The sequence below is a fragment of the Heptranchias perlo genome, chromosome 34, assembly GCF_035084215.1.
Source record: "Heptranchias perlo isolate sHepPer1 chromosome 34, sHepPer1.hap1, whole genome shotgun sequence".
Lineage (NCBI taxonomy): Eukaryota > Metazoa > Chordata > Chondrichthyes > Hexanchiformes > Hexanchidae > Heptranchias > Heptranchias perlo.
The window spans coordinates 5,743,048-5,760,409 of NC_090358.1; the positions used below are offsets into that span (position 1 = coordinate 5,743,048).

The 17,362-nt window shown below is 41.3% G+C and overlaps 1 protein-coding gene across 1 annotated transcript; it reads left to right on the forward strand.

Annotated features, from left to right (window-relative positions):
• Positions 1-369: 369 nt before the first annotated feature.
• Positions 370-8,918, forward strand: LOC137301596 (SKI family transcriptional corepressor 1 homolog-B-like). Its single transcript, XM_067971147.1, has 9 exons — positions 370-417; positions 1,114-2,857; positions 3,520-3,616; positions 4,099-4,206; positions 5,070-5,141; positions 6,409-6,483; positions 7,010-7,084; positions 7,684-7,749; positions 8,471-8,918. The coding sequence occupies exons 2-9, from the start codon at positions 1,124-1,126 to the stop codon at positions 8,566-8,568; spliced, it is 2,325 nt and encodes a 774-aa protein (XP_067827248.1). The 5' UTR covers positions 370-417; positions 1,114-1,123; the 3' UTR covers positions 8,569-8,918.
• Positions 8,919-17,362: the final 8,444 nt, after the last annotated feature.

Genomic DNA, 17,362 nt, shown 5'->3' on the forward strand with positions numbered 1-17,362 from the left:
CATTTAAAGTCTTAAGTCAAGAATGCTTCACAAACAGCAGTTGTGATCTATATTGCAGGAAGTACTCCCGATTTAAACCCATTCACTTATCTGATCCGGGCTGGCGATGTGATGTAAATACTAATTGACCGTATCAATCGTTATTGTAAAATCGCTGGAGTACTTAAACCGCGTCGCTCATCCTGTCTCTCTCTCCGTTTTTGGATTAAATACATTTAGCAAGATGATGTCTCGCAAGGATTACAGCGCGGCGGAAGCAAAATAAGTTTATTTAAAGTGCGTTTTTTTTTTATTATCTTGGTTTAAATATTGCGATAGTCACCACGGCTAAAAATACAATTTCTTCTCTCTGCACCACAGAATAAACCTGTCCCTCAACACAAGGCTCTTCTTGAATCCTGAAGTGAGGCAGCGCAGGTAGGAATTGTACAAGAATAACAAAAAAACAACTCCGATTCTTAAATGGAAGAATTCCGATTTTTTTTTACACAAGCATTAGTATTGCATATGTGGCGTCTGGCCTCGTTTTCTAAAAATCTAATTGAATATTACAACAGTGTGGCGCTGGGTTTAGCAACTGGAGGAAGAAAGTGCTTATATTTTTTAAAAGGAAATAATATCACCGGATTTTACTTTTCATGTGGCAGTCAACATATTACACAGAAAAGGAACTTGTGTCTGGGTAAATCAGTTGAAAATCCCTCATTATTTTCAAGGGGGAAATAATATTTTTCCTTTATTAAAACATTGTAAATTTAGAGAGGATTGCTTGCAGTTAATAGTAATAAATTGCATTTTTTTAAAATTCTGATTGGGACGCAGCTTTAAATAATTTGGTATTTATATTTAGACAGCATTCTATATATTTACAAATGAGAACCTCGTTTATTTAGATCGGAAATATTTCTTTCAAATATCCCACAGTATGATGAATTATTTTAATTATTGGTACCAAATTGTTTGCACAGTTAATGCATGAGATAAGCTTTGAGTCGCAAAATGCTGTGCGTTTTAATCGGTTTTCATAAAATGACTAATCGCGGTTTGAAATGTAAAACATGTTTTTATATATATAAAATTTTTTGGCGCATTTTATTTCTATTTTCTCTACAGAATCTCCGGAATGGAGAAGATTTCCAGTCAGCTGGGAGTAGTAAACGACACCGCCTCTTCTCCGAACTCGAAGCAGGAACTCCAGCCTTACAGCCAGCGTGAGCACCCCGGTTCCAGCAATCTGAAAGCCAACACAGTCGGGGAGGCCATTCTGTACGGGCTTCCTATTGTTTCATTGGTGATTGACGGCCAGGAGAGACTGTGCCTGGCCCAGATTTCAAACACCCTGCTGAAAAACTATAGCTACAACGAGATCCACAATAGGAGGGTGGCCCTGGGTATCACTTGCGTCCAGTGCACTCCGGTCCAACTAGAGATCCTTCGCAGGGCCGGAGCTATGCCTATCTCCTCCAGAAGATGTGGCATGATCACTAAAAGAGAAGCGGAAAGGCTCTGCAAGTCTTTTCTAGGGGAGCACTCGCCTCCCAAACTGCCCGAGAACTTTGCCTTTGATGTATCCCATGAGTGCGCCTGGGGTTGCCGCGGCAACTTCATCCCAGCAAGGTATAACAGCTCTCGAGCCAAGTGCATCAAATGCAGCTATTGTAATATGTACTTTTCTCCAAATAAATTCATCTTCCATTCTCACAGAGTCCCGGACGCTAAGTATACCCAACCAGACGCTGCTAACTTCAATTCTTGGCGAAGGCACCTCAAACTTTCAGACAAGACACCGTCTGACTATTTGGCCCACGCTTGGGAAGATGTCAAGGCAATGTTCAATGGAGGGAGCCGCAAAAGAACCCTCCCTAACCACGGATCCGGAGGGTCCTCTGCTCTGAAAGCTCACGGACCCAGCTCCATCCCTCCCAGGAATTCAGATATCCCCCACAAAGTCATGAGGTGCGAAGACGAAGGACGCAGTTTGAACTTGGGGAGCAACGTCAGGAGTTACCCTGTCATCCCAGTACCCAGCAAGAGCTTCGGGATGCTGCAGAAGATCCCTCCTCCCATGTTCCCGCATCCCTACGGATTCCCGACCTTTGGGCTGTGTCAGAAAAAGGACGACAGCAATGTGGTGGGAGAAAAAACGCAGGGAAGCTTGCCTGGCATGTTCTGGCCAGGTAGCAAGGACACTGTCTACCCATCTTTCCCAATGTTTTGGCCAGCTGCCGGTACTTTACCGGTGCCCCCGTACCCACAAGCCCAGCCAAAAGTCACAGAGAATCCAAATGCCAGGCAGAATGAAATAGACGTGTCAGAGCAAAGTGACCGAAGTACCAACACTCCCAAGGACAGTTTGGCAGACAGTGAAAGGTGCTCAAGCACCCACTCCAGAAACGAGGAGGACAGATCGGGAGACGAGGCCAGGTCCATAGAAGGAATGTCCCTCACTCCTCGTAAACTCAACTACATCTCAGCCTTCCGACCGGTCGTCAAAGATGCGGAGAGCATCGCGAAACTTTATGGCAACAGAGAGGTGTACAACGGCGCAAGGCCAGGCTACGTTTCCCCGGATTTTATGAGCGAGAGTTCAAGCTTCAGGTCGGTGTCTCCGGATATGGACAGCGATGGAGAGGAGCCCGAGGTGGACGTGGAGTCGAACAGATGTCCAGAAGATGAACCTTCTCCAACTGTGGTGGAAAACGTCCAAGAGACAGAGATCCCTCCCCAAGAAACCCCCGCTAACCCAGAACCCACACACGAAACATCGAACAAAGAGACCCTGGGAACACCCTTTGGCGAACAAGTAGCAGGAGAAGGCAGACAGGGCGAGCAAAGTGTGGAAGAGAAAAGTCACGAGGTAGACAACATTATTTTTGTCCTTTCTGAAATGTTAATTCTGTAATTTTAAAATGAAAAAACAATCTGTTCAAGATACCATCATATTCACTTTATAAAAGCCTGTCGAGATAAAAAAAATAAACAATTTGGAGAAATAGAAGATAAACTAAGATTATATATTTTGAATATATTAACAATAAGCTACAATTTTAATCAGAAGATTCATCAAAACCTAAAGACAATCCCGACACATGGTGCAGCCCTTCTGACACCTGAAAATTAACATCCAGACACATTTAAATAAGAGTAATTAACCAAATTATAAGAACCTATTTAATGCAGCTGAAATTACGCCGATGCTGTAAATGTGGGACTGGAACCGCCAATGGGCGCTTGTGGGGTTCGGCTGCATTTTAATTTGAGTCATTTTCTTTCAAGTATCCATAATTGCATTTATTAAAACTAATGCACACAAATAGAATTTAATACCAACTAGAGGTTTGAAGATCACTTCTTTAAATCCCGGGGACTTTTCGGGGGAGGTCCCCTCGCTCTCGTTTTGTTGTCAACTAAAGGAGAGGGATTTTGAACAGGAGGCCTCGCATTAGGAAATGAATATGGAGTGCAGTAACCAGCCTGTAGATATCTCTCTTATATGTTTATCTATTTATCTATCTGCAGGTGTTTTCACATGAACGAGAGGGTCATTTGCACAATGTGGAAAATCCTTCCACGGTGGGTCTCGCGCCCACTTACATCTGCAGCGCAGATACAGCCGGTAAACCCTCCCCCCTTCTTGCATTAATCTAAGTGACGGCGTGTTTCATTTTCAACAGAAACGTAAAACTTTCCTGAACTCTAATATGTTATGGTCATCTGTAGATGTGTGAAAAGTGAGAAGATTGAAATGAATGTCTACATAAAGAAACTGAGTTGCTTCTTGAACAGTTAGAGCTAATCCTCGGCGTTTAATGGTTAAAATTAAAAATAGTTACCGAGGTATTGATGTTATAATAAAACAATTCGCATTTTTAATTTAAAAATTGTAGAGAATATGGAATAAAATGGGTAAAGGACAATTCTGTTGATAGAAAGGACCCTGCAATGAACTTGCAGAGTTGGCATTTTCTTTATTGGAAAGGTCCTTTGACAACTCCAGGCAATTATGGGGGCCGCTGATATGGGCTATTCGTTGTCAGTCTGGTAATTAGAATCATATGTCGGTTGCTCACACTGAAAATCGGTTTGTTGTATTCCAAGACCAAGATAAAGAAGACAATCAGTGCACGGCGGAGGACTCCGAGTCCAGGAAATCATATCAGGAGCAGGGCAGCGTCTCCCAGGAAACCTCGGCGAGCACTGAGCGGGGTGAGTGCCCTGTGCTTGGGACCAACGATTTAATAAAGGAATTTGTGTAGAAGTTGGTTCGAGTCAAACCAAATCGGATTGTTCCAATTTTTTACGAGAGCTTGTATTTGGCATTGAATGTAAAAATATGAAGATTATAATGTAAACCACTGACAAGAAGGCCAAAGCTTGAATAAAAACAGTTACATATCAGTCATGTTACACATAACATGCATCAACAGTGCAATGCCCCATATGTTCGTTAGCACATTATTCACCATTCCTGGGAGAGTGCAATTAAAGTATTGTTGCTCTGTATTTTGTTTGGTCATTTTAGTTTTCGAGCTCCTTAAGAGCATCCTAGACAAAGTTTCTTGTTCAATTAAATAAAGTTATTTGTTTCTTGTTCAATTAAACTTGCTCACCCTCCAGGTTTGTATAGAAAAGCACAACTCTTACTGGCCGAGTGGGTGCAGTAGAGATGTCCCAGTTTCACAATATTTACTATGATACTGTGTAATATATGTTAGGCTTCCTTTCTTTCTCGGTGAACGTCTGTGCTGCTATTTTTTTTAGTGAATGATGTTTTCTCCTATGGGATGTTAGTGACGCAAACACCTCGAATGTAGTGTTTACATTAAAGCCACCAGTTTTCGTGACCAATATTGTTTGTCTCAGATTCATCCATCTCACAACCCGTGACCTTAAAGTTTGCACCACACAGCATCCCATCCTCACCAATGAGCTCAGAAACTTTCCCCGCCGCTTTGTGGCGATGCTTTTACACTAGGTTTGAACAGATAGATACTGAAAAAAAACATTTTTTAAAGCAATCGTTCCCGCATAATGTATCTGACGAGGTTCATCTTATACCCTTCATACAGGTGAAGATGGGATTAGATTGGAGACCCCAAGGACCCAATTGGTCGAAAAAGACATTGAAAATATGGGGAAAGGTCTGAATTCTGACTTTTTATAATATTATATTCTGCATAGGAACCGAAACACGGGTTGATTCTATCAATTTCACCTTTACCTAGAATCCTATACATTTATAGTTGTCTTACTTGTAAAGAGTCGCACAGTTTATAGGATTTCAAAATCTTTGTTGCAGCAACGTGCAAGTGAATGAGAATCAGGATCCCTTTTACCATTTCATTCATTTAATAGTTTGTCAACTTTTTCTTTCGAGCTAAGTCCCTCGTACATAACATCCCGAAATTTAAAGTTGGGACTGCAGTTTAAGGAAAGACAAACTTTAAAGGAACGAACCAATTCCTTAGAACGAACCAAAGGCTTTAACAGTGCCTGCGCAGAAAGGAGCAAGCAATGAGAATTTCTGTAATTATGCACTCGGTTTATCGAGTTTAAATATAGTTTAGCAACATTTTTTATTCATTATTTTGCTTTAAAATAATTAGTGGGTGTCCCTGAATAGTCTCTCACCCCTAGGAGGAAAGTCACGGTCTCAAATCTTTAGTGTGTTTTAACATTTTGTTTTGCCGCCGTTTGATTTTCGAATTGCAGTACGAATTGAGTCCGGGAATAAGGTGGGGTTTTTTTTTGTAACTGATGAGTTATACATAACCAACCTGTTCACTGGGTCCAAGCTGCGAAGAGTAACGGATCTAACCCGTCTCTTCTAAATTAATATGTAAGTTTTACGATTTAGTCTTAGGTTTTGTAAATCGCTGCTGCCACGTTTTTATTTCTCTGGAGCTAATGGTTCTGCACCCGATGGGGAGTGTTAACGGGGCTGACATGTCATTAAGCATCATTAATATGAATGCGCGCACCCTGGATGAATTAAGACGTGTTACCGCTATTGTACCTATTGGCAAGCAAATGAATGAAGATGCGGGGCACTTATCGTGAATAATGCGCCGGTACATGTGGGTTAATGGTGACCGTGAGGTCCGTACTGACCAACGAGTAAGATGGTTAGTGAGAACAGCAGCGTGTATTATGGTTGATTAAACTACAGGAGGGTTGTTTTAATACTTGTGGCCTGAGATTCAGGTAACTCTCACCTGAAGTGAAACTTTACTTAAAAACAAAACTGCCACCCCTCACACAATGTTATCCTTTTGAATTTATAGACCAGATTAAAAAATGCCCTTCCTTTAATGAGTCATTCAGTGTCCCAGACAAATTCTCACAGCAGGTTTATTTACAAATATGGAAGCGAGTTAAGACTCCTCACTCTCTGTATTCATATTTCAGAAGAATTACAAAAACTGCTTTTGGAACAGATGGATCTTAGGAAGAAGTTAGAACGGGAATTTCAGAGTTTGAAAGGTATGTCACTGTCACTCTGAAATTGTTATCGGGGGCAGAATGTTAACCCCGAGATATTACGTGAACTAAAACGGTTTGCTTCAGAAAGATGACTAGCATTAATTACTGCTCCCAAATTCTGATGGATAAATCTGTTGTGACTTCAATTTGTTAACAAATTTATTGTTCTACAAAAGCAGATGTGGATGATTGTATATTTAATTACCAAATCCTTTCAGGGAAAATAGTCTAAAGACAGTCAGGCTACAAATGTATTTTCATTCCCTTTCTCCACCTTTCGTAATATCATTCTATTGCATTTATATAGAGGCCAAAAATAGGACAGTTAGCCGCAATCATTGGGTGAGAAAAGAGAAGGGAATTAGTGACAGGTGCAACTACATGAGAGGGAAAAAAAAGTATTCGTTAATTGGGATTAAACCCAATAGACAAGGCGAAGAGGATCTTTTGAAATAAATCTGCTATAGATGGAACAAAAAGTGTGTCAATAAATATTCACTTGAAATCTGCCCTACTTTTTCTACAGACAGTTTTCAGGATCAAATGAAGAGGGAATTGGCCTACAGAGAAGAAATGGTTCAACAGCTCCAAATCGTTAGAGGTAAAATGTAATCACGTGTCGGTGTTTATAGGCATGATCTGAGCACTCTCCAGTAAGCATTTCATTGAGTGCATTAAGACCATTTATAGTTAAATTATTTTTCAATAATTTCAATTGTAATAGCACTGACCTTTTATGTGTTACCGTGAAACGTGCCCATGCCTTCTCAGTACAGGCTGATTAGCCTCTGCGTTTGAATCCTATGTACAAACGGCTTGAAGGCATCATTACAAATAAATGATTGAATTTTTCTTCTACTGCAATTTTCATGGTGCCTAAATTAAAAATCGAGGCGTAAAATTACCTGTGAAGTAGTGCCTAACTTTGGTTTAATTTTCAACTGGTTTTTTGCTTGCCTTCCAGCACAATCCACCTTCATGGGGACAGAACATTGGCTGCGCCGTGGTTTTGTGTATACAAATCTAAACAGCGCATGATTTTGTCTGTTCATCTAGAACTCATTTGAGTTTGCAAGGCAGCTGAAGGGGAGAAAAGCATACAGCTGGGGTTGTTTTATTGAGACTCGCTGAAGTTCTCTCAGTTTTTGTTCAAGCATTTTTGCTGCTTTTCTCAGTGTCGGACTCATTTCGTTTTGACAGACACGCTCTGCAATGAACTAGATCAAGAGAGGAAAGCCCGTTATGCGATCCAACAAAAGCTAAAAGGTAATGACTTCATCCCAATAATCTGAATGACACGGTCTTTATAAAAGGATTGACAATAGGCCGGAGCACAATCCTTAGTCTAACGGGAAAGGGTCTCAGGTGGACGAAGAGAGAATGAGGAGTTGGAAGAAAAAAATGAGGAAAAACCGATATTAAGAGGAAGGATAGACAATATAAGGAGGCAGGTGGGAATAGAAATAAGTTAAGGGAAAGATGAATATGGTAAAAATGAGTTTAAAATACTGAATCGAGGACAAAGATCTGATCCGTTTTAGGTGGAAAAGTCATTGAAAGTAAAGGAAGATAGAGCAGAATAATTGTATATTTATTAGGGGAGAGGGGGAGAATTTGTTTTACGCAGCGAATTTTTATGATGTGGAATGTACTGTCTGAAAGGAAGGTGGCAGCAGATTCAATAGTAACTTTCAAAAGGGAATTGGATAAATACTTGCAAAGGAAAAAAAATGCAAGTCTATGGGGAAAGAGCAAGGGAGAGTGGGACTAATTGGATAGCTCTTTCAAAGAGCCGGCACGGGCACGATGGGCCGAATAGCCTCCTTCTGAGCTGTAAGTTGCCAATGATTTAAAAGGACGATTTAACAATATCATAAATATTGATTAAGTGCGCGCATCCAATCAAAGTCGATGAGAGAGATTTTAAAGATACATTGTGCCATTTTCTAATCATTTCTCTCTTACATTCCCATCTCTCTGCACCCAGAAGCACACGACGCTCTCCACCATTTCTCGTGTAAGATGCTGACCCCTCGACATTGCACTGGGAACTGTTCCTTCAAACCTCCTCTGCTCCCGCAGTGACAAACCAGCCGTTTACACAACAATGCAAGCGACGTTATAAAATAATATCCTTAGTACTGTAAATAATAATTTTAAAAAAGTTTTTAAATAAAAGGTGCGACCCAGGACACATGGAAGCCGGGGGGGGGGGGACCCAAACCACTGACAGCCAGGAGAGGTCCAGTGTACCTGTACTTATCGATGGAGATTGTGAATATAAATTCAAGGACTATAAGCACGAAATTTTCTATATGAAGAATGAATAGCTGACCTCAGGGTCACTGTTACAGACCTACCTGTTTGACTCAATGTCCACTTATTTAAAAAAATATTGTTCATAAGAAATAAGTGGTTATGTGCAATTTATCTTTATGTAATGTGATTTCGTTCGTACAGTATTTAATGGTTGTAATTTATTGATTTATTTATTATTTATTTGCCCTTATCCCGATATCTAAGGGGAAACAAAATTACCTTTGTATATTATCGATGTTATTAAAAGAGCACTTTAAGAGGCAATTCAGTGTATAAAGATTCCGTTTGGAAAATCTGTTAAGTGATCTTGTTCTTAAAATAAAGTCGGCCTTAAACCGTTTACTTGACTTCGAAAATGTTAATATTTTTTGCGGGGGGGGGGGGGGTGGGGGGCTCCTGATTGTTCGAGAAATGGAAAAGCCAAGAGGGAGGCCCAATACCCCTAGTGCAGGACGCCACCGAGGCTGGGGAAAGTAGGATAGAAGAGTGCAATTAGGTGGATGAGTTAGGTGAGGCCAAACTTTGGGCGTTTTTAAAGGCTATGGGCAGTAGGCAGAAGGGGCAGAGCGAGGGAGGTGAGGGGGTCCAGGGAACTCCGAGGAAAATGAGTTAGGTTTGAGATTGTGCGAAGAGACTTGGTGGTAACACAACGGGATGAAGGCGGATTATTTGGAGGTTTCAGATATTGGCCATCAATCAAAGTAACATTTTACAATGTACATTTGCCACTTTTCCCAGGGTGGAACACTCGCGATCTCTACATTTCCTTTTGCACAGACTTGTCACTCATCCCCCTTTCTATGCTTTCTCTTGCAGTCACTTGAGGCTGGGATTTAGAGTATTAAACATTATAAGCGCAGTGCGGATTTACAATTAGCCTGGCCAAAAAAAAATTAAAAATCTAGCCTATTTTGAACGGCTTTGATTGGGGAGTAAATAATGATGACAACAATGATTCGGGTTACTGTGGGCACGATGTGGTATCACTGTAGCATGTGTGTTCATGAAAGTTTTCTCTATTAGGTGTTTTTTTTAAACAAATGGTAAACGAACAGCGTTAACAATTTCGTTACCAACACCCAAGGGAGCAAACCTTCGCTAAAGCGTTTGTGACATAGCGACCAACCTGCTCAGTGCGGAATCTTTTTTTAAAGTCAAATTTTCAGCAACAAAGTGTACCAGACATAACATAAGGGAACAATTCAACTAGTGTGGGACCAAGAGAAATTGCAATTAATAACAAAGAGTAACTCCCTCTCGCATTTACACAAACCCAAATTTGGGAGTTAGGGTTATGAAAGGAGGAGTCATCCCACAGATTAAACCCTTGCCCGATAGGGGAAAGGGTCCAGTGTTTCAAACACCATTACTACAAACATACTTTAAACCCCTGCAATTGTAATTCTAATTTTTTTTGAGGGGGTCCGGCAAGAATAGATTGTGAGTTCCGGGAGATAACAGGATCAGGGAATCTGTGTAACTAATGGTTTCTGTTTATGAAAAAATATAGTCTCACTTGTTACAGGGTAAGGTTAAGTAATATCCTTTTGTGTGTAACTAGTTATCAGTGTTATGGATACCGCCAAATCATTAGTCGTCCTTAAATAACTAAAATCATCCGGGGATATTTTAGGGACAGAAGGGGGGAAATAAAGGTATTTAAGCTAAAAGCCTCAGTTATTAAATTCATTTTTAAAAACATGCACTGAATATTTTACTCTTTTTTGTTTTTTTGATCCTTGCTGAATATTAGCTGGGGTTTGTATTTTACAGGTCATTGGGGTCAAATACTTTCCAAACGAACATCAAATAATCTGCATCGAAAACAGAATAGAAAATAACAAGAAGATCGAAAGGAAAGTGGAGTCAAACCGACGACTTCACTTCAAGTTCTTGTTTTCTGTTTGTGGGAGATTCCGGAGAAATAAAAAATGAAATCTCATCGACAGTTTTGAAACAAAACAAGGAACCTGTAGAGCAATTTCAAGCCCTGGTGTGTGGCAGAGCGGGTTGGCCATAATTTTCAGGTGTTTCATTTAGTAAAAAAAATCTATGAAAGTATGGCAGTCATTTCCAAATACAGACCGGGTCCGTTTTATCCCATAGATTCACCCCCCTAAATAAACTTTCAAGGTGCAGAGTTGATGTAAATATTATCAAAGCACAGAGGACTGTTGGAACGGAGGATTTTCAATCCAGACTGTTAGTCGTTTTTTTTTTGGCTTGTTTCCTGTTTTTTGTATCGATTCAGAAACATTAAAGCTTTGCAAGTTTCATGCATTTTGTCACCGAAACGAGTGAACACAATTTACTATTTCCCTCGTTCTTGTTTTGGTAACACTTCTGAGCTCCTTGTGTCCTGAACCACGCTCAATGGTCCAGAACTGGGACTTTCCCATGTTGACCCTGTAAACTGAGCATAACTTCAGTGTTTGGAGAATTACAGACAGTGTTTGCAGTTTCCACACACTTGGTCACTGGGATTCCAAAGCTAACGGACGCCCTTTCTGCCTGGTTCAATTGGAAGTAAAAGATCCCAAGGCACTATTGGAAAAAGAGCAGGGAGTCCTCCCAGTCTCCTGACCAACATTCCTCCCTCAACCAACACCACCATTGGTTGTGTGTGGGACCTTGCTGTGCACAAATTGGCTGCCTACAAAGCAGTGACTGTACTTCATATGTAGTCCATTGGTTGTGAAGCATTTTGAGATGTCTTGAGAATGTGAAAGGTGCTATATAAATGCAAGTTGTTCAGTTCTTAGAGAAACAAACCAGGAGAATTTGCATTACAAACTCTTAACTCTAGAAATGATGCCGTGTGATTTCAGCTAACTAATTAACACATCAAAATGTCAAAAAAGTATTTTAAACAGTAAGTCAGTCATTCAATGCTGGATTCTTCTGACCTGCAGCTGGAAACTTACGTGCATCTGCAAATTACCTCACCATCAGCAATTGACTCCATGATGGGCCTATTTCTAGCAATTTAGACTTTGTGACCTTAAGGGCACAAACTAAATTAAAGTCAGCTCAACCTTAGCAGCAGAATAATATGCCTTGCATTATATGCTATGACATTCCTCTCATTATAAAATGGTGTATCATCTGGCTCGTGAGCAATGCCACAGGAGCTCCACTAGTAAATCAAATAATACTTTGAAAACAGGGACATAGAAAAGCAACATAAAGTCAAGGGGAGTTCAAAACTAGGGGTCATAAATATAAGATAGTCACTAATAAATCCAATAAGGAATTCAGGAGAAACTTCTTTACAGAGAGTGGTTAGAATGCAGACCTTGCTCTCACATGGAGTAGTTGAGGAGAATAGCATAGATGCATTTAAGGCAAAGAACTAAAGAAAAAATAATTACATGAGGGAGAAAGGAATAGAAGGATATGCTGATAGGGTTAGATGAAATAAAGTGGGAGGAGGCTCGTATGGAGCATAAACACCTGCACAGACCAGTTGGGCCAAATGGCCTGTTTCTATGCTGTAATTTTGATGTAATTCTACGTAATTAATTACGTCGATACATTTGGTATTTAAATTAACCCATTTATAATCAACTAGTTAGTGGTGATATGGCCAAGCAGTCTAAGGCATCAGATCCAGCTCCCTGCCTCTTTGAGGTCATGCATTTGAATGCCAACAAGCAGACAACTTTCAGTAACTTTCACAAAAAAAGTGTTAAGCGTTTTCACACAATGTAATTCCTAGGCTACAATCACCTGCTAACTGCAACTGCCCTTTTCTGACCTGTATTTACATTGAGCCCCTAACCCTACACAAAGGTATAGTACTGACTGGTGGTTGATAGATAATCAAATTAACTAATTAGCACATCTGCTTGGTTAGAGAAAAGTTGTTATTTTTTTGTTCTAATTTACCCCCTCCTCTCCTGAAGGTACTGACCCCCTGCTGGGATAGTTTAATGAATGTTTGTAACTACCGGTACCTTGCTGTGGTTTGTGATCCCAGTCAATGATGTCATAGGCCTATTTGACCATGGGCAGCACCACAGACGAGCTCGACCATCATCCCCACACACACACACTTTTCAGCAGGGTGTCTTTGGACTGAATCCTTGATTAACTTTTCCCCCCGATATGCTCAGGGCACTCAGCGCAGCTGTGGTGTCCTGAACTGCCGCCTCGACTAAGATCAGCTAATTCAGCACAGACTGGTGGAGTTCATCGTTTTAGCAGCAAGATTAACTAGCAGAGAATAATAAAATAATTATTTGCATTTATATGGAGTGTCAGCACGTTGTATCATCTTAAAGCACCTCACATAATGAGTTTCTGGAGGCATAATGACTGCGGTTATGTAGGTGAATGCCATTCTATGGAAAGTATGGTGTGCAATATCAACAATAACCTTAGGTGGTGAGATTATTCTGATAAATAAATGGGAGAAGCAAAAGAAATTTAGTCATCAACTGTGACTGATGTCAGGAAACATTTCACACAAACAGTGATTCATACCTGGAATGGACTTCCTGCTGGAAAAGTAGAGACACAAACTCAGGAGGCAGTTAGATGCTGTGATGGGGTTGGGTATGTTGTTGGTTTCTATGGTGGGATGAGCTAGATTGGTTGGACGGCATCCCTCACCTGTACTCATCTTTGCGACCTTTGTGAACTAAAACATACGGTTTGCAAGGATATGGGAAGCTTCAAATAAAGCTTCGGAAGACTTCTCTGGCCTTAAAGAGGGTGCCATTTTCATGAAAAATTATTGAGCAAGTTTGGGGAGGCAGGTGAATCAAACATTGTGAGGATTTTCTCACCATGATGTGTTCAAGAAACCGTCATCATGCATTTATAAACATTTCAAAAAATGTTTGGCAAACACTTTTAAATGAGACAGTGCCTTTAACTTTTTTGGTGGGTGGGGGCTTTGAGGCGATTTGAAGAGAATGATGTGCATCCCCCATTCCCTTCGCCCCACCATTGGCGACTGTGCTTTCAGCCGCCTAAGCCCTAAGCTCTGGAATTCCCTTCCTAAAGCTCTCCGCCTCTCTACCTCTCTCCCCTCCTTTACCAACGCTCCTTAAAACCTACCTTTTTAAACAAGCTTTTGGTCACCTGTCTCCTTCTTTGGCTCAGTGTCAGTTTTTGTCTGATTACTCTTCTGTGAAGCGCCTTGGAACGTTTTACCATGTTAGAAGGCGCTATATAAATGCAAGTTATTCTGGTTGATGTACAGTGGCTGACTAGCCCCAACTGGAAATTCATTTTAAAGAGAGCAGAAAATCAGTACTCAGTTAGGCACCTATTCTAGGAACCTTCTGCATACTAGAGGGGATAATTACTATTGTACACCTTTGAGTGTGATGCAGAGCCAGCAGACTCCAATTATATTTTTATAATGTTATTTTTAAAAATTTTCTTAATTTAATGTTCAATTTTTTATGATGGAAGAAAGCAGTGGGAGGTCTGTACTCTCCTAGCATCAAAAACATTCAAAAATCAGCTTTAAAAAATCCAGCAGAAGGACTCAATACTTGCAGGGGAAGAGAGTACGGTAGGCTAATAGTCGTGGCCCAGTAACCTATGGTTCACAGGTTCAAATCCCACCATGGCAAGTTTTCAAAAATGAATTCAATAAATCTGATCATTTTGGATTGTTATAAAAATCCAATTAATTTATTCATGCTACCTAAAGCTAGTCTGGCCTACATGTGACTCCAGTCCCACGCTATGTGGCTGTCCCTTAATTAGGGATGGTCAATAGACAGTAGCTTGTCTGTGTTGCCTACGTCCCTAGAACAGGAGGGTGAGGGAATGGGAGAAAATTGGAAACAGAAAATAGCTGCTAGTATGTTCACATGGGAACTTTTTAAACTTGGCTTTGCGTTGAGTTGGTGCAGGTAACTTGGCTTCAGCGTTCTTGGAGGTCAGATGGCTGACCTGACTCTTGATTCAAACCCTTGCCTCCATGTTGATTTTCACCCAAAACCATTTCATGTCAGCGCGACGTGGCCTAACAGCTAGGTTAGAGGACTGTACACAGTTTTTGAAATACTTGCCAGCAATGGCAATACTAAAGCAGGCAGAAGGCAGGTTGGTTTAGATATTTGTTAGGCAAGGGCATTAAGGGTTATGGAACCAAGTTAAGTTACGGATCAACCATGATCTAATTGAATGGCGTAACAGGCTCCAGGGGCTGAATGGCCTCCTCCTGATCCTACGTTCCTAGTCTGTGCTGAATAGCAAGCCCCTCAGAAGGAGACACCTGCAGTAGGTGACAGAGAAGAGCATAGCATATAGAAAGAGAATAAGATGAACGGTTAATTGAAATAGACAAGCAGCTAACTGGAGTAATTTTGTGGATTCTGAAAGCGATGGTGTGTTTGTGAGTGTGGCTGAGAAGGTTACAATGTGCTGTCTGATAAAGGGGGTGATTGGTGATTACACTGTCACTGTTGTGTTGACAGACAATCAGGAATATTGACTCCCAGTGAATGAAACGAGCTCCAGCAGGCAGCCTCACCCCTTGCTCTGTGTATGGGCTGACGTCTAACTCCAGTGTGTTCGGTTGTAGGATGGCAGGTCACAGCTAATTGTGTTTTAAAAAAATGTTTGCTGTTCCATGATATTCAGAAAGTTTGTAAAGGTTTTTATTAAGTTTTCCACAAAATTAAACAACTATTTTCCTACATTACAATAATGACTACACTTCAAAAGTACTTCATTGGCTGGAAAGTGCTTTGGGACATCCTGAGATTGTGAAAGGTGCTACATAAATGCAAGTCTTTACTTTTTTTTATTTTATGCTGTGTTGTGGGATGCGAGGGTACATCACACTGAGTCAATGATAGACACACATCCCAGCAAGCCAGTCGCCGCTCTCTGAATGCAAAACAGTGCACCGGATTGGAGGGAAAGTATAACTCCAGTCTGCTGTAAACCCAAACACAAATCTCTTTCACATCTCTTCACTTCAAGCAGATTGAACATAAGAAATAGGAGCAGGAGTAGGCCATTCGGCCCCTCGAGCCTGCTCCGCCATTCAATAAGATCATGGCTGATCTTCGGTTTAAGTAGCAGACACTCGTGCAAATCGTGACTTTGTTACAACTCAAACCCCCTCGTGTTTACATGAAGTAGGTTCTGGCTTCACGTTTGGTGTGAAATGTGTTGATGTAACTGTGGCGTAAACTCACTCACATCGAACTTAGGTAAGTGACAGGAGACCCTGTACTGCCTCGCAGTCCACCGGCGGGTATGAATTGTACCTGCGACCCGGTGCGGAGGGAACTTTGAAAAATTGGGCTGCCCGACACTTTTCAAATGTTGTCCAAGAGTTGACCGACCCTCTTTGCTTCCCTTAACATTGAATTGGTTGTTGGGACACCAGCGAGCGGCAGCTGGCCAAAGACCAGCGCAGAGCTGGCGGTGTAACGGCGCTGTTACACCTACTCCTGGGTTTGCTGTTTGAGTGAGTTTTATGCGCCGTTTCCAAGGTGCCTGTACTGCCCTGCGCTTCCATCCTCTTATACTGGGACCGGGCAGAGTCTGATTTGGATAAAAGGTTATAGACCTGAAATGTTTTAACCCTATGTTTCCCTCTCTCCACAGATGCTGAGTGCTGGCAGCATTTTCTGCCTTTACCTTGAATACCATGGTGGGGTATCAAGAGAGAGAGAGGAGAGACAGGACAACACAAAGGGGTCGATTCCTCTTCTATTACAAAAGTGTCTTCACGAGTTTTTGTTTTTAAATAAATTGGATCAAACGCAACTCGTGTCACAACGCAGTCTGACACTGAACCAGCTGAAAGCCTTTGTATGAGGCAGGAACACAGGTGGGGAAGAGTGGGGCTCTGCCGCCACCACCTGAGCAGAGGCTGCTAAGTTTATATTCCGCCTCCTGCCAAGAACTGTAGGAGGGCCAGGGGTCGGAGATTGACAGCACTGGGGGGAATGTACGAGTGTGTAACTCCAGTCCGCTGACCGCATCACTCTCAGTAAGACACTGGCCTCAAACTGATATCTGCAGTGTAATTATGTCCCTGCACATCAAAAGGGCAGGCAGAATGGTTAGATACAGAGGATGCATGCAGGGAAACGACTTTATATCCAAGTGGGCTGACCTGAAAATTCATTAATGGGATCTATGGTGGTTTAGTGGTTATGTTACTGGACTGTGTCATCCAGAGACAGGTGAGATCAATATTTGAATTCAGTTTTTTTAAAAACCTGGAAATTAAAAGCTGGTATCAGTAAAAGTGACTATGAACATAGCGTCAAAATGATGACAGGTTTAGATGAAGTAAATAAAGAGAAATTGTTCCCATTGAAGGAAGGGTCGCGAACCAGAGGACACAGATTTAAGGTGATTGGCAAAAGAACCAAAGGAAAAACTTTTTTACTCAGCGAGTAGTTATGATCTGGACTGCGCGGCCTGAAAGGGTGGTGGAGGCAGATTCAATCGTGGCTTTCAAAAAGGAATTGGATAAATATTTGAAGAGAAAAAATTTGCGGGGCTACGGGGAAAGAGCAGGGGAATGGGACTAACTGGATTGCTCTTACAAAGAGCTGGCACAGGCTCGATG